Here is a 15,258-nt window from a genome sequence, read left to right on the forward strand (position 1 = left end):
TACGCCACTGTCAATTAAAAGCAAACCCACACAGTCCTGCTGGAGCAGATAAGCTGAATTTATGAAGGTTAAATTCTTAATAAATAAAGAAAAAGCTGTTTATTTCTTTCCAAAAGTTCTTTCTCTCTCTCTCTCTCTCTCTCTTTCATTCAGATCAAGTGACTCAGCTTCACTAATGAAGCAAAACCCAATCAGCAATGAGAGACTATTGTTACTTCATTTCATAAGGAAGCCTATTTGGTTGGGTAAATTACAACAAGGCTGAATAAATAACCTCCTGCAAACCTCATCAGGTCTGTAGTTTGTCAGCTCAGATCAGAGCAGCTGTTGATCTGAGGATGCAGCAAACGAGAAATCGCTGCTCTCTGTCTCCTCTGATTTTTTTCAGCTTGCTTCTTCCTTTTAACAGCTCTATGGGTGCAAATGATGCACTTCTTTGAATGGGTAAGGATGAGGATGGGGCTGTAAAGTACGATGTAACAGGGTCAGCAGAGGGCCATTTTCAAATCTCTCTTTTCAAAACGAAATCAGAAATTTCCAACCCTGTTCTGTTCTGGTTTAAGCTATCTTGTAATCGGAACTACTCTCTTGTGGGCAATTGATAATCTCATCAGTTCTGGGGGAGAAAAATCAATGGGACGTCCTCACTGGATGATTACCCAATTAAGCATTTAATCTTAAAACAGAAACAGCCAGAAAACAGTGAAAAGGCAATGTCTTTTAAATATCTCCCCAAAACTCCCCAAAGATTGCCCATTTACAATTATTTAAACACAGAGAAATGCAGCAAATCACCATGTTGGAGGAGCTGAAACAAGACAATCGTTGCTGTTTTTACTTGAAAAACACATCACTTGCCAATCTAAATTGCTGCCAGTGCAGCTGTTTTTTTGTTAGAGCACCTGTAAAACAGTTGCCAACAGCAGCAATGAGAGCTAACAAAATAACTGTAAGAAGTCCAAAATGGCTGTCCGCCTGATTCTTGTCCTCATGTAAGGTCACTTTTGCCAGCTAGGCTGACAAATTCTCACTTCCTTCTAACAGCAGTCCCCTGGTAATAAGCGGAAATAATAATAATAAGAATAATAATAATACATTTTATTTATGGATTGCTTTTCAAGAGACGCAAAGACGCTTTACATAGTAAAAACTCACTTTTTTGCAAAATCACCTTCCTGCAGCACTTCTGTCTTGGAAACTGTGGCTGTCATATCAATTGTTTCAGCTTTTCTAACAAATCTTTCTCCCAGGTATTCTCAAGGGCAAAGAGGTTGATGTGATTTGCTGCTAAAAATGGGCCAATTTCCACACTTGTGTTGGAGGAGATCACTGGCTTATTGCCAGGGAGTAAATTGCTGGGTAATATCATCCCCCTGCATCGAGACAGATCAGATGAGGCTCCAATCAGGTGACTGTGCTCTGCTGTCTGATCGGCCCATCAAGACACCTCACCAGAGGCCATTTGCTGTTAACAGCTACTTCTATCACACCAGAATCTAAATTATTTGTTCAAGTTTCAATCTCTTTTAAACTGCACTGAGATGATTAGAGCTCGGAAAAAGCCATATTAAAAAATGTGCAATAAAACGAGACACAGTTGTTTTGTTGTTTCTTTTGTTGTTTCTTTATACATCTAATACTGATACTTTCACTAGTGCTGAGAAATCTAGAGTTGGATCTATATCCGGTTTGGCTGGTGTAACAAACTAAAACCGGTTTGAATTTAAGCAAACCTGCTGAACCAGCATTTGTCATGATGACACTTTTTTTAGGATTTTTTTTGGGCATTTTTGCCTTTCTTGAATAGGACAGAGTGACAGCGTGAAAGGGGGAGAGAGAGGGGACGACATACAGCAAAGGGCCATGAGCTGAAATCGAACCCATAGCCACTGCGGCAAGTACATTGCCTTCATACATGGGGCGCCTGCTCTATCCACTGATCCACCAGACGCCCCAATGATGACATTTTTTGGCATCTCAACATTACGTCCAACTTGTGTTGCATAAGTAGCGAATTAGTACTATGACAATGTACTAAAAATAATATTATGTTTGTTTATAAAGAGATTAACAGAGCCACTGGTGTCTGACAGACTGTGCACAATTTAATGCCAAACCAGCAACATGAAGGAGACCACATTTAGACGAGATGAGCGCGGGAAGACGCACACATGTTTGTTTACCAGAAAGTTCATGTGTTTTTTGGGGTGACAAAACGAGACATAGCAGAGTCAGTCTCTCAAGAAAACAAAAACTGCAGTAATATGGCAAAACCTTTTGATTTGAGGCACACAATAGGGGTGTCCTAAATAACAGCAATCGACTCCGTGTGCCGCTTTGAGCTCAACTTTCATGGGAAGCCTTTTTTCTGTTTATTATTGTTACTCGCTTGCTTCAATGGACAAGGAACAGCTGACTAAACAGTTAAATTGATGAATTATTTATAAAATACCACTTTATTTCACAACAAAAACCTAAATAAGGTGGCAACTGGCTGAAGGCAGATCGCCAGGGAGCTGAGAGTTTCTAGTGTAAGGTAGATGACCAAAACTTATTACAACCAATTTGCTTTTGGCTGTATTGTATATCATTTCCAGCACATATCAAAATATAAAATGTGTTTTCTGTTTAAAAAGTACAAACGAAGGAAGACAGCAAGTACACTCCCATCTTTGAAGTGGTTAAATCTAAGTGTACAGCTGATAGTTGGTCTACATGGTTTGTTGACACGTCGTTGATTTGACGGTTTCAATATGGACAGACAGCTCCAATGTTACGCCATGCAACATATAGCCGGACGCTGTTGGAACACAGCGTCATGTAATTCCACTTGGGAGCGGGTGCTTAGTGCAACACCTAGTGATAAAATTTGATATACTGGACCGGTCTGGTGTTTAATATCAAACCAGTCTGAAAACTTTCACAACAGCCGAACCCTAGAATTTACTAGTTTTCTCAGATTTATTTCATTGTAGATTTACCGTCTTTGTGTTTGGATGAACAAAGCAGGTCAAAGAAAACATCTTGTGCTCTCTAGACTCTCTGAAGAAATGTTTTCCAGACTTTTGGCTCAAGGTTCCTCGTTATGAAGCACAATATATTCTTGCAACACTTCATTCATGGTTAAGTGTCTTTTGAGTTCTGAGCACTTCATTCGAAAAGTTACTGTACCTTCTGCGATTTCATTCCAATATTTTTAAAGTCTCAAGTAGTGCTGTACTCAACAAGAAAGAGGCAAATATCACAGAAAAGTCTGAAAAAATGAACTTTTTTTGTGTGGATGAGAATTTAGTTCATTTTTATTTCTTACCATTTCAATAATTTCACAACCCTTTAGAAAGATTTTACAATCTCTTGTGAGGGTCCTAACTCTCAGGTTAGAAACCACCAGACTAATCTGAGGGTTAGGAACCACTGGACTAAAGGACCAATAAATTAGACAACAAAAGATACACTTAAAATTAGCTACAGCCCTAGTCATTACTAGAGATTTGTCTCATTCTGTTTTTATGTGTCCCCTGTCCTAAAACAGAGCACAAAAAAGGCTAAGGAATAAAAAGGGCAGTCACTGGGTTGAAACCCTGTGAACAGCAGCCTGCCATGGTGCCATCGTACCTACTGCTTCAGGTTAATGGCTCAGACAAAGCAGGAGAGTGACAAAAAGACACATACTAGCAGAGTAATATGTTCTTATGTATTCCTACAGCATGTGGAGAGCCACAGAGAGGGAGAGAGTGTGTGTCAGGGGACAAAAGATAGCTCATTAGTGCTTTAGATGTCTTCAACAGGGGCAGAGGACTGACCTCACCGCATTTAAACCCTCACACACACACATACCTTATGCTAAGGACAATAACTTGTCTGTTTATTTCAGGTTTAAACGTTAGTTCAGCCAACAAGGGCAGGCGCTCTCTCCCTCCTGATATTACCTTTTCCCCCTCCCCCTCTCTCACCCTCTCCGTTCCCCACATTAGGTCTGCTGGAGCCAGGTAGCTCCCATGGCTAGAGTAGATAACAGCAGCCATTATCAGATTCCCAGCATTTAAACGTCAGCTCGGCATCGATCGCCGTGGTTACAACTGCCCTGTCTGCATGGTGCCAGAACAGTCTGGGGGCGAGCTCCACCCCCCTTCCATGACAACTGCCATCTGATGCCTCACTGTGATGTTGTTTTTATAGGGACTTACTCTCACCATATGCATGTCCAAATCCATCATCCTATTATGCTACCATCTATCCTTTTGTTTGAGGAACATGAGCTGCAATTCCTCGAGGATCACAGACAGAAAATCCCTAAACTCACTTGGAGGTCATTTAGATAAATAAGATTACATAACGGATCAGATTACTGAAATACTCCCCAATCAATTAGCACAACATGTAATGTACATAATTACAGCACTACCAGGCCTGAGGTATAATTAAATAATGTCATCATTTTGCAGGGTTGTCTTGTGATGATATGATTAGGGAATGTACCAATCCAATACGCTGCATGTGGATCAGAGCCAATACTGAATGTATTATGCGGATCACGTATTTGCCACAATGTAACCAATCCAGTTTCTTTTCCCAGCGTCTTTTTTCAGTCACATTTGTTCTGTCGTGACAAGTTGCTAACTCTGTTAGTGACACAGCAATCTCTGGTCTCATGTTACCTTGCAGAAAAACGATTCCAAAGACCTCACAAGGGGAGTTTTTAGGAAAACTGAGCACTTGAGCTGGTATGCTGTATCTGCAGATAACCAGACTAAAGATACCAAGAAGTTGGGGTTTTTTTTGTTTTTTATTATTTTATATTGATTTTGCATACATTTGGTAATTCACGTATGTACCCTTATTCATCTGGTTGTAGAAATCCATCTAATCCATCAGTCTGGATCTATGTATCAATCAATGATTAACGATCCAATATACTTGATGCAACAGGAAAACATCAATCCATATCATCACCTTTAAGATGCGTCTTCATTTTGAAATTCCCATGGCATGTCTGTGTAACCGTGCCAGACAGATAATAGTAAGCAGCCAGGAAAAGACAAGGATATAATTGTTCTCTTGAGAATGAATCAGCAGTGTGAAAATATACTGGATTTCTGAGAAATGGCAGGTCAACAGAAAAAGAACATGCCATCAGCAATGCAGGAAACACGGCGCACCTGGCCGGGCATCTCATTCTGCTAACACAATTTTTTTTCATCTTTTGTGACCAAAGGACAAAGGAGTGGCAGCTACTTCTCTTATCGATTTTGTCACATGGGCATATGATATCGTCTCATATTGATCACGGGCCCCATGGCAGACTTTGTGAAATCAACAAATACCTAATAATCAACTAAAGACTCGATAAATTACTGTATTGTGATAAAACTAGTGATTTACACCTCTATTTATTAATATCTCTATATAATATTGACCATACTGTCGGTTCTCCTGTGTGAAGCCTGTGGGTTTTTTTGCTCCCCTTGCCATCAGACATTGGTGGCTTTGACCGGTGCGGCCCCTGTGTGCTGATTCCTTTGGCTGAAACCCCTCTTTCTCATCCAGCGCCCTCAGCTCTCCCTCAGTCACAGCACATTGTTCTGAACTGAGAGAAATGGCGACATTGCTCTTTGGACTCTATTCCCCTCGAGAGAGTGAGAACAGAAAGAAAAAAAAGAGGCTAAGCGAGAGGGAACATTTTCTTGTCCTCTGCTACAAGTCTGCAGAGTACTGTAATACTGTAACAGTGTACAGGAAGAAACATGATCACGTTTCAGAGCAGGACAATAAAGCATAGAGGCCAGTGAAGAGGCAGAAAAGGGCTGAGTCATTCTTTCTCAGTGTTCATTGATGTACAGCTTGTGTGTATTTGTTAACGGGACACATGAGGACATGCAGAATGTGAAACACCGTGGTCCTATTATATATCGACACAGACACATCACTATAACCGGACAGTCGCTCGATCAGCCCCACTCAGACAGTATTCAACACATTAAACTCCAGCCAGCTAATGCCCTCTGAGGGCTGTCAATGCAATTGCAAAATGAATAAATCAACGCACAGTCACAGATTTGCGCAAACACTTGAGTCAGAGCATGACAGCTCTCTTTTCCTCTTTTAGTAGAGAGGGCCAAAAAATGAAGATTCACACAAGAATTTGCCCTTTCATGGAATTTCGCCTTCTGCTGCTCGCCTTCACAGAAAAGCACAAACAAAAGCCAAAGAATTCTGTGCAGCGCGTCCAAGTCCTCACTCTAATTTATTGGATTTTAAGCTGCATGAATACTGAGTCACATTTGTGTTTGTGTGCGAGTGTGTGTAAGAGAGTGTGTTTTTGCATTTGTGTGTGTGTGTGTGTGTGTGTTCCAAAGATGCCAGGTACCTTGACAGCAGGCGTGACTCCGTCCTCAGCAGTGCTCTGCCCATTCTGTCAAAAAAGCAGATGTAAGAAACAGTCAGAGTGTGTGACAGTGCATATATCAGTTGTGTGTGTGTGTGTGTGTGTGTGTGCGCGCGCGTGTGTGTAAAGAAGGCAGACACAGAAAGACAGAGAGAGAGATACAAGAGAATATTTGCAAGACTGCGTGGGTGGCAACTGTCCACTGTATCCAGCACTTTGCTCCTCTGCTGGCAAACCTAATAATCCAGGGCTGACACACACAAATGCACACTGTTCCACCGTTCACCAAACCCCAGAAGGTAAGCCTTGCAGAAACAGGTAATCATTGTTATTTGTAAAACAATAGCTCATCTAAGGCTTAAATCAACACGTTCATACAGCAGAAGTGGGGGACTAACTTTGAACATACAGCAGGATTTAAGTCAGATTACATGATTAGAAGTGCATTACTTTCTGTTGACAACAACTAGGAGAATAACAAGCAGAGGACAGAGGGGACAGTGTGAGACACCTGTGATGAAAAGCAGGGGCCATGAGATGTCAAGTCAAATTAGGATCACTTGTTACTGCCCATGGAAGTCACAGAGGAAGATGGGTTGTCTCCGATTCCCAATCAGGGGTACTTGTGCCCCTGATGGAGCACTTATGCTGTTGCCTGGGAGTATGTGGAAAGATTGTAGAGTAGTTTGACTAACTTGGAAAAAATAGAAATTATGATTTGATTTAAAGAATACATACACATACAAAGTCAGTGGTAATCTGAACATTGTGTGTTGCAGTTGTGTAAAAAGTAGTTAGTAAGAGAGAACAGAAGAGGTAGCTAAAAGTAATTAATAAGAATTAATAGACTAAACAGCTCAAATGACGAGCTAAAAATAATGGATCACAGTTAAAACACTCCAAATAGTAGTGTTATTGCTGTCAAAACCTACCAAAATATTGAGAATTTACTTGAATGAAAAATTACCAATATCCACTTTTTCAAAATAAACAGTGTTATTTGGAAAAGGCAGTGGGAACTGATGAAGGGGCCCATGAGATCATCCTATGGGGCTGTAGGGGTACCTCAGATTAAAAAAATGTGGATCACTGGTCTGGCTGACATATGATATTTACACATTAAAAAAGGACTTTTTTTGTGTGAAGATCACAGAACTTGACTTTTGGACTTCAGGAGAGCTTATTTTTGGATTTAACTTTTTCCTCCGGAGCTCAGGTTGTTTGGCCCAAGAGCTTGCTTCACTGTAAAAAATGTAAAGTGAGGTCAGGGAATCAAATCCTGGGGCCATTTCAACTTGCAGTGTCATGATTCTCCAAATCCACAATTTGATGTGAGGTCACAATTCGATTTGATTTTGTCAGCAATGCATTGTTTGACTGTTTACATAACTCTTGGGCAAGGGAAAATGTTGCCACACTGCTGACTTCAGTGAGACAAGAGGATTTTCCACTTGTATTGTTTTTTCCCCTCATCTCTGACTCTGACAGTGGCCACAGCACTAAGGTAAGCCATGCTGTCTTGAAACGTTGTGCTTTTTTTCTTTGCTTTTTCTTTTCAGACGCATCCAGGTAAGACCCTTCAATGCTTTTGAAATTTAAAGTTCATTTCAATAATTTTCAATTTACAATCTAACTCAACCACATATTGGAAGTCATGTAGTTATTGGTTCAGAGTGTAACATTGTGACCTGTATTATCACCATAGTTGTTTATTCATGGATTCATAAATTATCAAATGTGGTGTTAAATTAGAGATTTTGCAGGACATTTTTTATTTTTAAACAAGAAACAAAAAAACATATATAAACCCAAATTCAGACAGTTTACTTTCATGGTACAATGGGATCAACAAAGTGCTCTGTTGCCTGGTTTATTTCCGTCTATTTTGGACCAGTTATAAAACTATAAATGTGTCTCTTATTAACCATTCATATAAAATATGGCTTCTAAGACATTAAAAACAATAGAGAAAGGTCAAAAATCAAAGCAGGAGATTTTAAGATATTCTGACTGTTAATCTCATGACGTGGGTCAAGCTCCAAAACCACAGGATCCTACTCTTCCCACAATGCAACTTATTAGCGCCACTCATCAGATCTCCTCGCCTTGTAGTGGCCATGACTTTCAAACTTCATTCCTCCAGATTGTAACACAGACTTGCTGTTAGAAATGTGTATCCATCAAGCTCAAATCGTGGTTACCCAAGTGTGTATTTTTCCTAGAGCCACATAACACTACAACACAATCGTTTTCACAGGCGACTGCTCCCGTGAACTGCACATTGACCTTAACATGTGAAATGGGTGGAGAGGCCTTTGATTGTTATAGTGTTATACCTCTGAAACATGTGACAATAAATCTATGATGATAACCCTGTCAAATGATCAAAGAAACACTTAAATAGGGTCAAATATTCTGGCCAAGTGAGAACACCCTGAATAACCACTCCCCACTCTTTTCCGCTTTTTGCTTTGTTTTCCATAACAGAGGGGCGACCCTGAGTTTCCTCACTTCCTCCATGCCTTCCCTCTTCCTCTTCCTTTAGACTGCACAAAATACGACAAGCAGTCAACACAATGACAAGTGGCCTTAACAACCAAACAGAGAGGGTATACAGCGTGAGACGTAAAGGAAGCACAGGCAGGGACAAAAGAGCGGCTCTGCTAAGCTCTTGTATACTGGAGAAAAAAACAGATCATCCGAAGAGAAGGAACACGGACTGTGGATCTAATTTACTGTTGCTGTAATATCTTGCAACACATAGTCTGTGCTGAGAGATTGGAAGTGTTTGGCAACTGGATGCACTTCTTTATTTCCTGCTCAGAGTTTCACTTGAGCAACAAACCAGCAGCCATAAATTGGATGGGTGCTACAACGCTAGGCATTTTTACAGACCAACAGTTCATCTGGTTGGACTTTAATCATCATCTCAAGGGAGGCAATGTAATTTAGCCAAACTGTGCCAGTCATAAAAGCTGTAATGTGAGGTGACAGGAGAAATGGAAACAATTAAGCGGCCAAGTGCAGTTTGGAAGTCGAGCACAGATGTGTTATAGGGGTGGTAATCTCAAAGGAAACCAAGAGAGAGGACACTGTGCTATGCTATTTATAGTGTAAATTTGATCTCAAAGTGAAATCTTCCTACTTCACGTTCTGACGCTTTACTTTCTTTTAGGGATGTCAATAGTTAATCATTTATCAGTTAACCAATGAGAATGTTTTTGTCCAATTTCACATCAGTTATAGGCTGGTTTTGCAAACTTTACTCTTCACTTTACTGCATTGCGCACCATTTGGGTCTGATAGGAACAAGCTAGCTAGCTCATTCAGCGATTATCACTAATGGTGTTTTTACACCATACAATATGCAAGAGTTTCACATGGCAAGTTTACTTACAAAAATGTGAATTCACAGCATGATGGACTCAATGGATGTGTTGAAAGCAACGCTATGGACATGAAGACATGAACATGAGACATGAGAAATGTTTACGACACTGTGTCGCGAGCCTATCAGCATTGAGATGTAGTCGAGATTCTCCTGATGTGACCAAGATTCAGAAATGATCGACAAACAACGACGTCTGCATGCACCCAGAGCTACACTCAGCGTCAGTGCTGCACAGAGACAGAACAAATTAAAACAGATCAGCGAATGAAGCTACAACATTTCTTGGTAAACTCTGAAACTGTGTCTTGTGTAAGCTATTTCTGCGAGTGATTTGGTTGTGATCTGGTAAGTGATTTGGGTTGGTCTTTTATTGTGGAAAATAAACAATGGAGGGTGTGTAATGCGCTGCTGTGACAGTCTCATAAAATATAAAGAGTCTAAAACGGCTGCTATGGTTTGCAGCCAATTTTTGCCAATTTTTTCCATCCATGTGGATGGACACAAAGCGTTATCAGATGACGTAAACGAAATAGCATAATGTGATGTGATACAACTTTTTTTTTATTGTCAGACAACATATTTTATCATATCGCATTGCCCTACTTCTTTCTTTCATCACATATTCCTTCAGTGAGGTGTGTGTTGGGGGCTTTGTTTAACCTGATATCGTGAAGACCAATGGTGGGAATCCTAAGTGTGTGAGTGCAACTGTCTCTGTGTGTGTGTGTGGTCAGCAATGCCTGCCTGACGTTGCTGCTCAACACATTTCAACCTCATTAGCTTTGCATGGCTGATCCAAGTGGCCCAGTTAATGGTGCCTTCCCTCCCCTGGGCTTCCTCAATGAGAGCGCAGGCATGCACATACACACACACAAGAAGCCACATAAATCTGCTCAAAGAAACAAACGTGATTTAGTAAACATCGTAAGGAAGCGCATGAATCATGCTGTGCAAAACACACATATGGGTAAACGATACAAGGTGCACACACGTTCACTCGAAGAAATTTAAAGGCCACAAGCATGCCGTAAAAAGATTTACAAACCAACCTATTAAGCCTTCCAGAGCCAGACGGCAAAACTTTTAATTTCTCACAGGGCTCCTATATGATTAGATAAGTACACAATCTCAGAGCGTTGAGTGTGTGTGTGTGTTTGAGAGACAGATCTGTGTAACAGCGTGATTAGAGCAGCGCTGCCCAGTAACTAGGCAACTAAGAAATACAATAAGCGTTCTTTTGTCTGCGCCTGTGATTTTATCTGACTACACTCCTCGTAATCTCACCTGCCAGCGAGTTTTGACAGCAGGTCACATTACTCATGTCCTGTTCTGGTCAATGCAAGAAAATGGACAGAAGCTATTTCTAGTGGTCCTTTTTAGTGTGTGATAAAGGCTTCCTCCTAATGTCAGTAACTATTAAGTGAAGGGAGAACAAAATGAGACTTTAAGAGCACCAAATCTGCACTTTTGCCTACTGGTGGCTGGCTTCACCAACAGGTTAACACTTTGAAACCTGGAGCGGCATCACTTTTCTTGTGCTGCTTGATGCCTGTGAACCCTCTGAACCCTGAGTTCATTGGTGAGATTTCTTTAAAAAAGATGGGAAAAGAGGCAATGAGCAACTCTGTAAGAAATGTTCTGCAAATTGCATAAAATAGTAGATTTAGAAAATTATTTTTTTTAAAGTTAGGAAAAAATGTCTAGGGAAAAAAGAAAAAAAAGAAAGATTTTTTACATATGTAAAATTACGTTGTTGATTTTTTCTTTTTTTAAAGCTCATTTTAAGGGTATTTCCTTGTTTGCTTTTTACTTTTTTTTAAATTTTATTTATATTAATTCATTTTTCAAACTGATTTTCAGGGGGTTTTTTTGTACTTTTAAACTAATTTCTTGCAACTTTTTGGGTAATTTCTTCTTTTTTTGCTCATGGCCCTCTTCCCATGTTTTTAAAAGAAATCAAGCCAATTTGCTTGGGGTCCAAAGGGTTAAACCTAAAATTCCTAAGTCAAAAGTAATGACGACTCATTTTCTCAGAGCACCTATAGAGCTGAGCGTTTTGTTATCACATGCCCACCCAGCTCTGCTCCACTCCCAGAGCCCTGCTCAGGTGTTCCAACAGGTCACACCCAGATTAGCCGCAGCTAAGCCTGCGTGTATGTACGCACACACGGAGCAAAGCACAAATGTGAACTAAACAAGTCCTCAAGTGTGCACTGCTGACCACGCCTGGCTCACAAACATGGCACACATTCCGTATGTTAACCCTCCGTTCTCCTCTACATGGCCTGTTGCGTAATGACAGAAAAAAATCTTTCTCTCTCCACTCTTGAGTATTGTGCAAGTCTGCTTTAGTCTCAGTTCATGCAGTTCTCCTTTATAATTTTTTTTTTTGTTTTCTCTGTTTTATCTATTCAAGAGAACAGAATTCCCCTCTGAAAAATATGAAGAGGGTAAAAGAATTGTATGTGACAATGGATTTATAAGACTTGAAGTCTCAATAGGAGGACCAAATTGCGAACTGAAATACAATTTTATCCAAACCAGGTAGTTAATTTCAATTGGGAGCGGGGTTGTAAAAGTGAATAGCAACTTAAGAAGTAGTCGAAGCAGAGAAAAGAGAGGCTGACAGAGAAAATGATGCATTTGAGAATGAGCTCAATAGAATTGGGGGATAAAATTGCGATGAAACAATGGCCATTGTGGAGAGTGGCAGCCAAACAACCATTCTGAACAAAACACAGGTTGCAACCACAAAACTAAGCCAGCCAAAAGTGTCTTATCAAGCTGAGAAACAAGCACAAAAACATTCACATCAAAGATGCAGTGAGAGCGAGCAAAATAATCTGCATTTTCTACCATGAGTAACAGGAACTGAGGACTTGGTTATACAACAAATGTGTCACTTCTCCAATTATTGGAGTTTTTTGTACTTTTTGTGAACAGAGATGTTGAACTTTAGAAATTTACACTTAATCCATTAATGGTGGTCCTCTGTCACTATGTAAAATTAAAATATTTGATTACACAAAAGGGATAATTTGGATGTTTTTAAGTGAGTTTTTATGCAGTACTTATCGATACTTATTACCTACAGCAGATGGTAGTCAGCGCACTCCAGTTTGGAGATGCAGGAGTACCAGCACAGAAGGCAAGTAATATTACTGTGGACAGGGGCAGCAGCAAACATATTTTAAGCCCCCCAAAAAAAGTTATATCAGTTTAAGTGTACACTGTCAGGGTTTCCAACACAATAATTTATTTATGAAAGCCCACCACGATTATAAACATCTGCCGCCACATCAAAGTGTATATTTTTGGAATTGAACTGGTCATTAAAAGCACTATTAGAATGTACATACACTATATACCAGCACGCAGAGTGTACTCTGGGCACAGACGGAGCAGAAGAACAGCAGGCGCAGTGATAGTGAAACTTAACTGTTCATTGAGCTTGGTCTAAAAGTTTGCTTTTACTCTGCAGCAGCTGCTGCAGATCGCTTATTCACCCCAGGACTCAAACTGCTGCTGAGATAACTCACCACAAGTTTTGCCTGCACTGTGTTCATGGACACGCAAGAATTTAGAGAGAGGACACAGAATGATAACAAGGGATAAACGGGATGATTCAGTTTGACTTTGGCATTTTAAATCTTAAATTCAGATTTACCTTTGTCATACAATAACAAAAACAAACTTCACTATCAAGGCAACAGTAGATCAGCAGCTCCTGTGTTCTGCAAAGTAAAATTATTGTTCCTGTCGACAGAAGCTGGCTTTGAAAAGAGCAATGTAACAAATTCAGATCCGCACCAGAAATTGCTGTTGGAGAGCAAGGTAAAGTGATAAAAATAGTCTGGCTAAAGTAAATGTTTCTGCTGTCCTCATCCAAAGCAGTACATAACTTAGCTTCTGTGCTGGTACCTCTGCCTGCATCTCCAAACTGGAGTGCCCTGAATACCATGTACTGTAGGTGATACACTGATCATGGATAACTACCTCATACAAAGCCACTTAAAACAATCTGAAATGTCCCTTTAAGCTACAGTTTGCATCCCGATATAGCTGAACTCTCTCCATGGTTTCAAGATCACCTGTGTGAATCTATGAAATGGTTTATCAAAAGTATAACGTTTCAGTGTTGGCACCTGAGTGATTTCTTATGAAGAGTCAAATAGCTCAAAAGAAAGATAAATCCTTTTTTTTTTTTTTAGAGGAAATCTGCAATAACTGAACGCTGACAGAAGCATGATTCAGGGATTTTAGAGGAGGACATTCACAAACCTAGTAATGACAGTGGCTTATGCAGGTGGTAGTGATTCAACTGGGACAGGATGGGCTTGATTTGTTGAAGTGCTTTTATCAGAGATGATTCACTGTGAAGTTAATTCATAACAGGCATGGCTTGGTGATGAATAAAAGGCCTCAATCAACCAAATATTTTGAAAAGGTCTCTTTGCACAATTTTAAGTGCTTACTTTTTGTGACAGCTTTGAGCACAAAAGCAAGTAAATCTAGTTTCCCATTCATGACACATTCCAAACACTCACATAATGAGCGATGGAGAAACAGACTTCTCATCAGCTGCCATATCATAGCTACTCAAATTCAGATAAGAATGGTGTCTTTATGATACTTTTTTCCCATCCTTTTTTTCCAAAGCAGCCAAAGTCTCTGTGTCTGTCCCATCTGTCTACATGACGAGCACACCCATGGCTGTGCATCCTGTTTGACTCTCCCAACATGTTCGCTGGCATGGCCTCCAGTCTCACTCGTTCTTTCTGCTCAATCAATCTGAGCCCCGAGCCGTTTCACTCTGCCATCAGGACCCAAAGTGTGCAGCTGGCTGGCAGGTTGGTGACGATATAAATGGCACAGATCCCGCTCTGACGGGCAGTGACTGGTGCAATCAAATCAATTACAGATACTGGAGGTCAGCGAGTTGATGCTGACACGCAAAACCAAAACATGATTCCTCTTTATGATATATATTTATGGGCTAATATTTACACACACATACTCTATTTTTAACCACGATCTCACAAATTTGCTTATCAAAGACTTGTGACCATTGCACGTACCAATAGAAGGGTATTTTTTTGCAGTATTAAACTTAGCACTCTTCACAGACTCGGCATCACCATCTGTTCAGCTGTGATATGCTGCTCAGCCAACTCATATGCTGCACGATTCTGTAAATAGTGGAGTCTGCGGGACAACCTAAGCCAGGATGACGCGTTCCTAAAAGTGCTGCTTTCTGTATTATGTGCAGTTTTTCATTATCACTAGCATCATTAATAACACTCGTCTGCTCTATACAATTAACTTTATCTGCAAGTGCAAAACAAATAGTGTCCGTATCCTCAGTAGTGGCTGTACACTTCTGATTAATTGCATATCTTAATGAGTCCAGATTCATGACTTCGTCTTTCATGAATTAGGCCTCAAGTCTGGTTGTGAGAATAATCATTTTTCCTCTAAATTC

The 15,258-nt window shown here is 40.3% G+C and overlaps 1 protein-coding gene across 4 annotated transcripts in view; it reads right to left on the reverse strand.

Moving 5' to 3' along the window:
- The window catches only part of rps6ka1 (ribosomal protein S6 kinase a, polypeptide 1), a 75,304-nt gene that overhangs the window by 48,141 nt on the left and 11,905 nt on the right, over positions 1–15,258 (reverse strand). For all 4 annotated transcript variants that reach the window (XM_088087650.1, XM_088087649.1, XM_042500186.2 and 1 more), the window contains exon 2: positions 6,368–6,412. In XM_088087650.1, the coding sequence (XP_087943776.1) occupies positions 6,368–6,412 (45 nt within the window). The remainder of the gene's footprint in view (positions 1–6,367; positions 6,413–15,258) is intronic.

Source organism: Plectropomus leopardus, chromosome 14 (genome assembly GCF_026936395.1).
Source record: "Plectropomus leopardus strain MGB_pleo_1.0 chromosome 14, ASM2693639v1, whole genome shotgun sequence".
NCBI classification, from domain to species: domain Eukaryota; kingdom Metazoa; phylum Chordata; class Actinopteri; order Perciformes; family Serranidae; genus Plectropomus; species Plectropomus leopardus.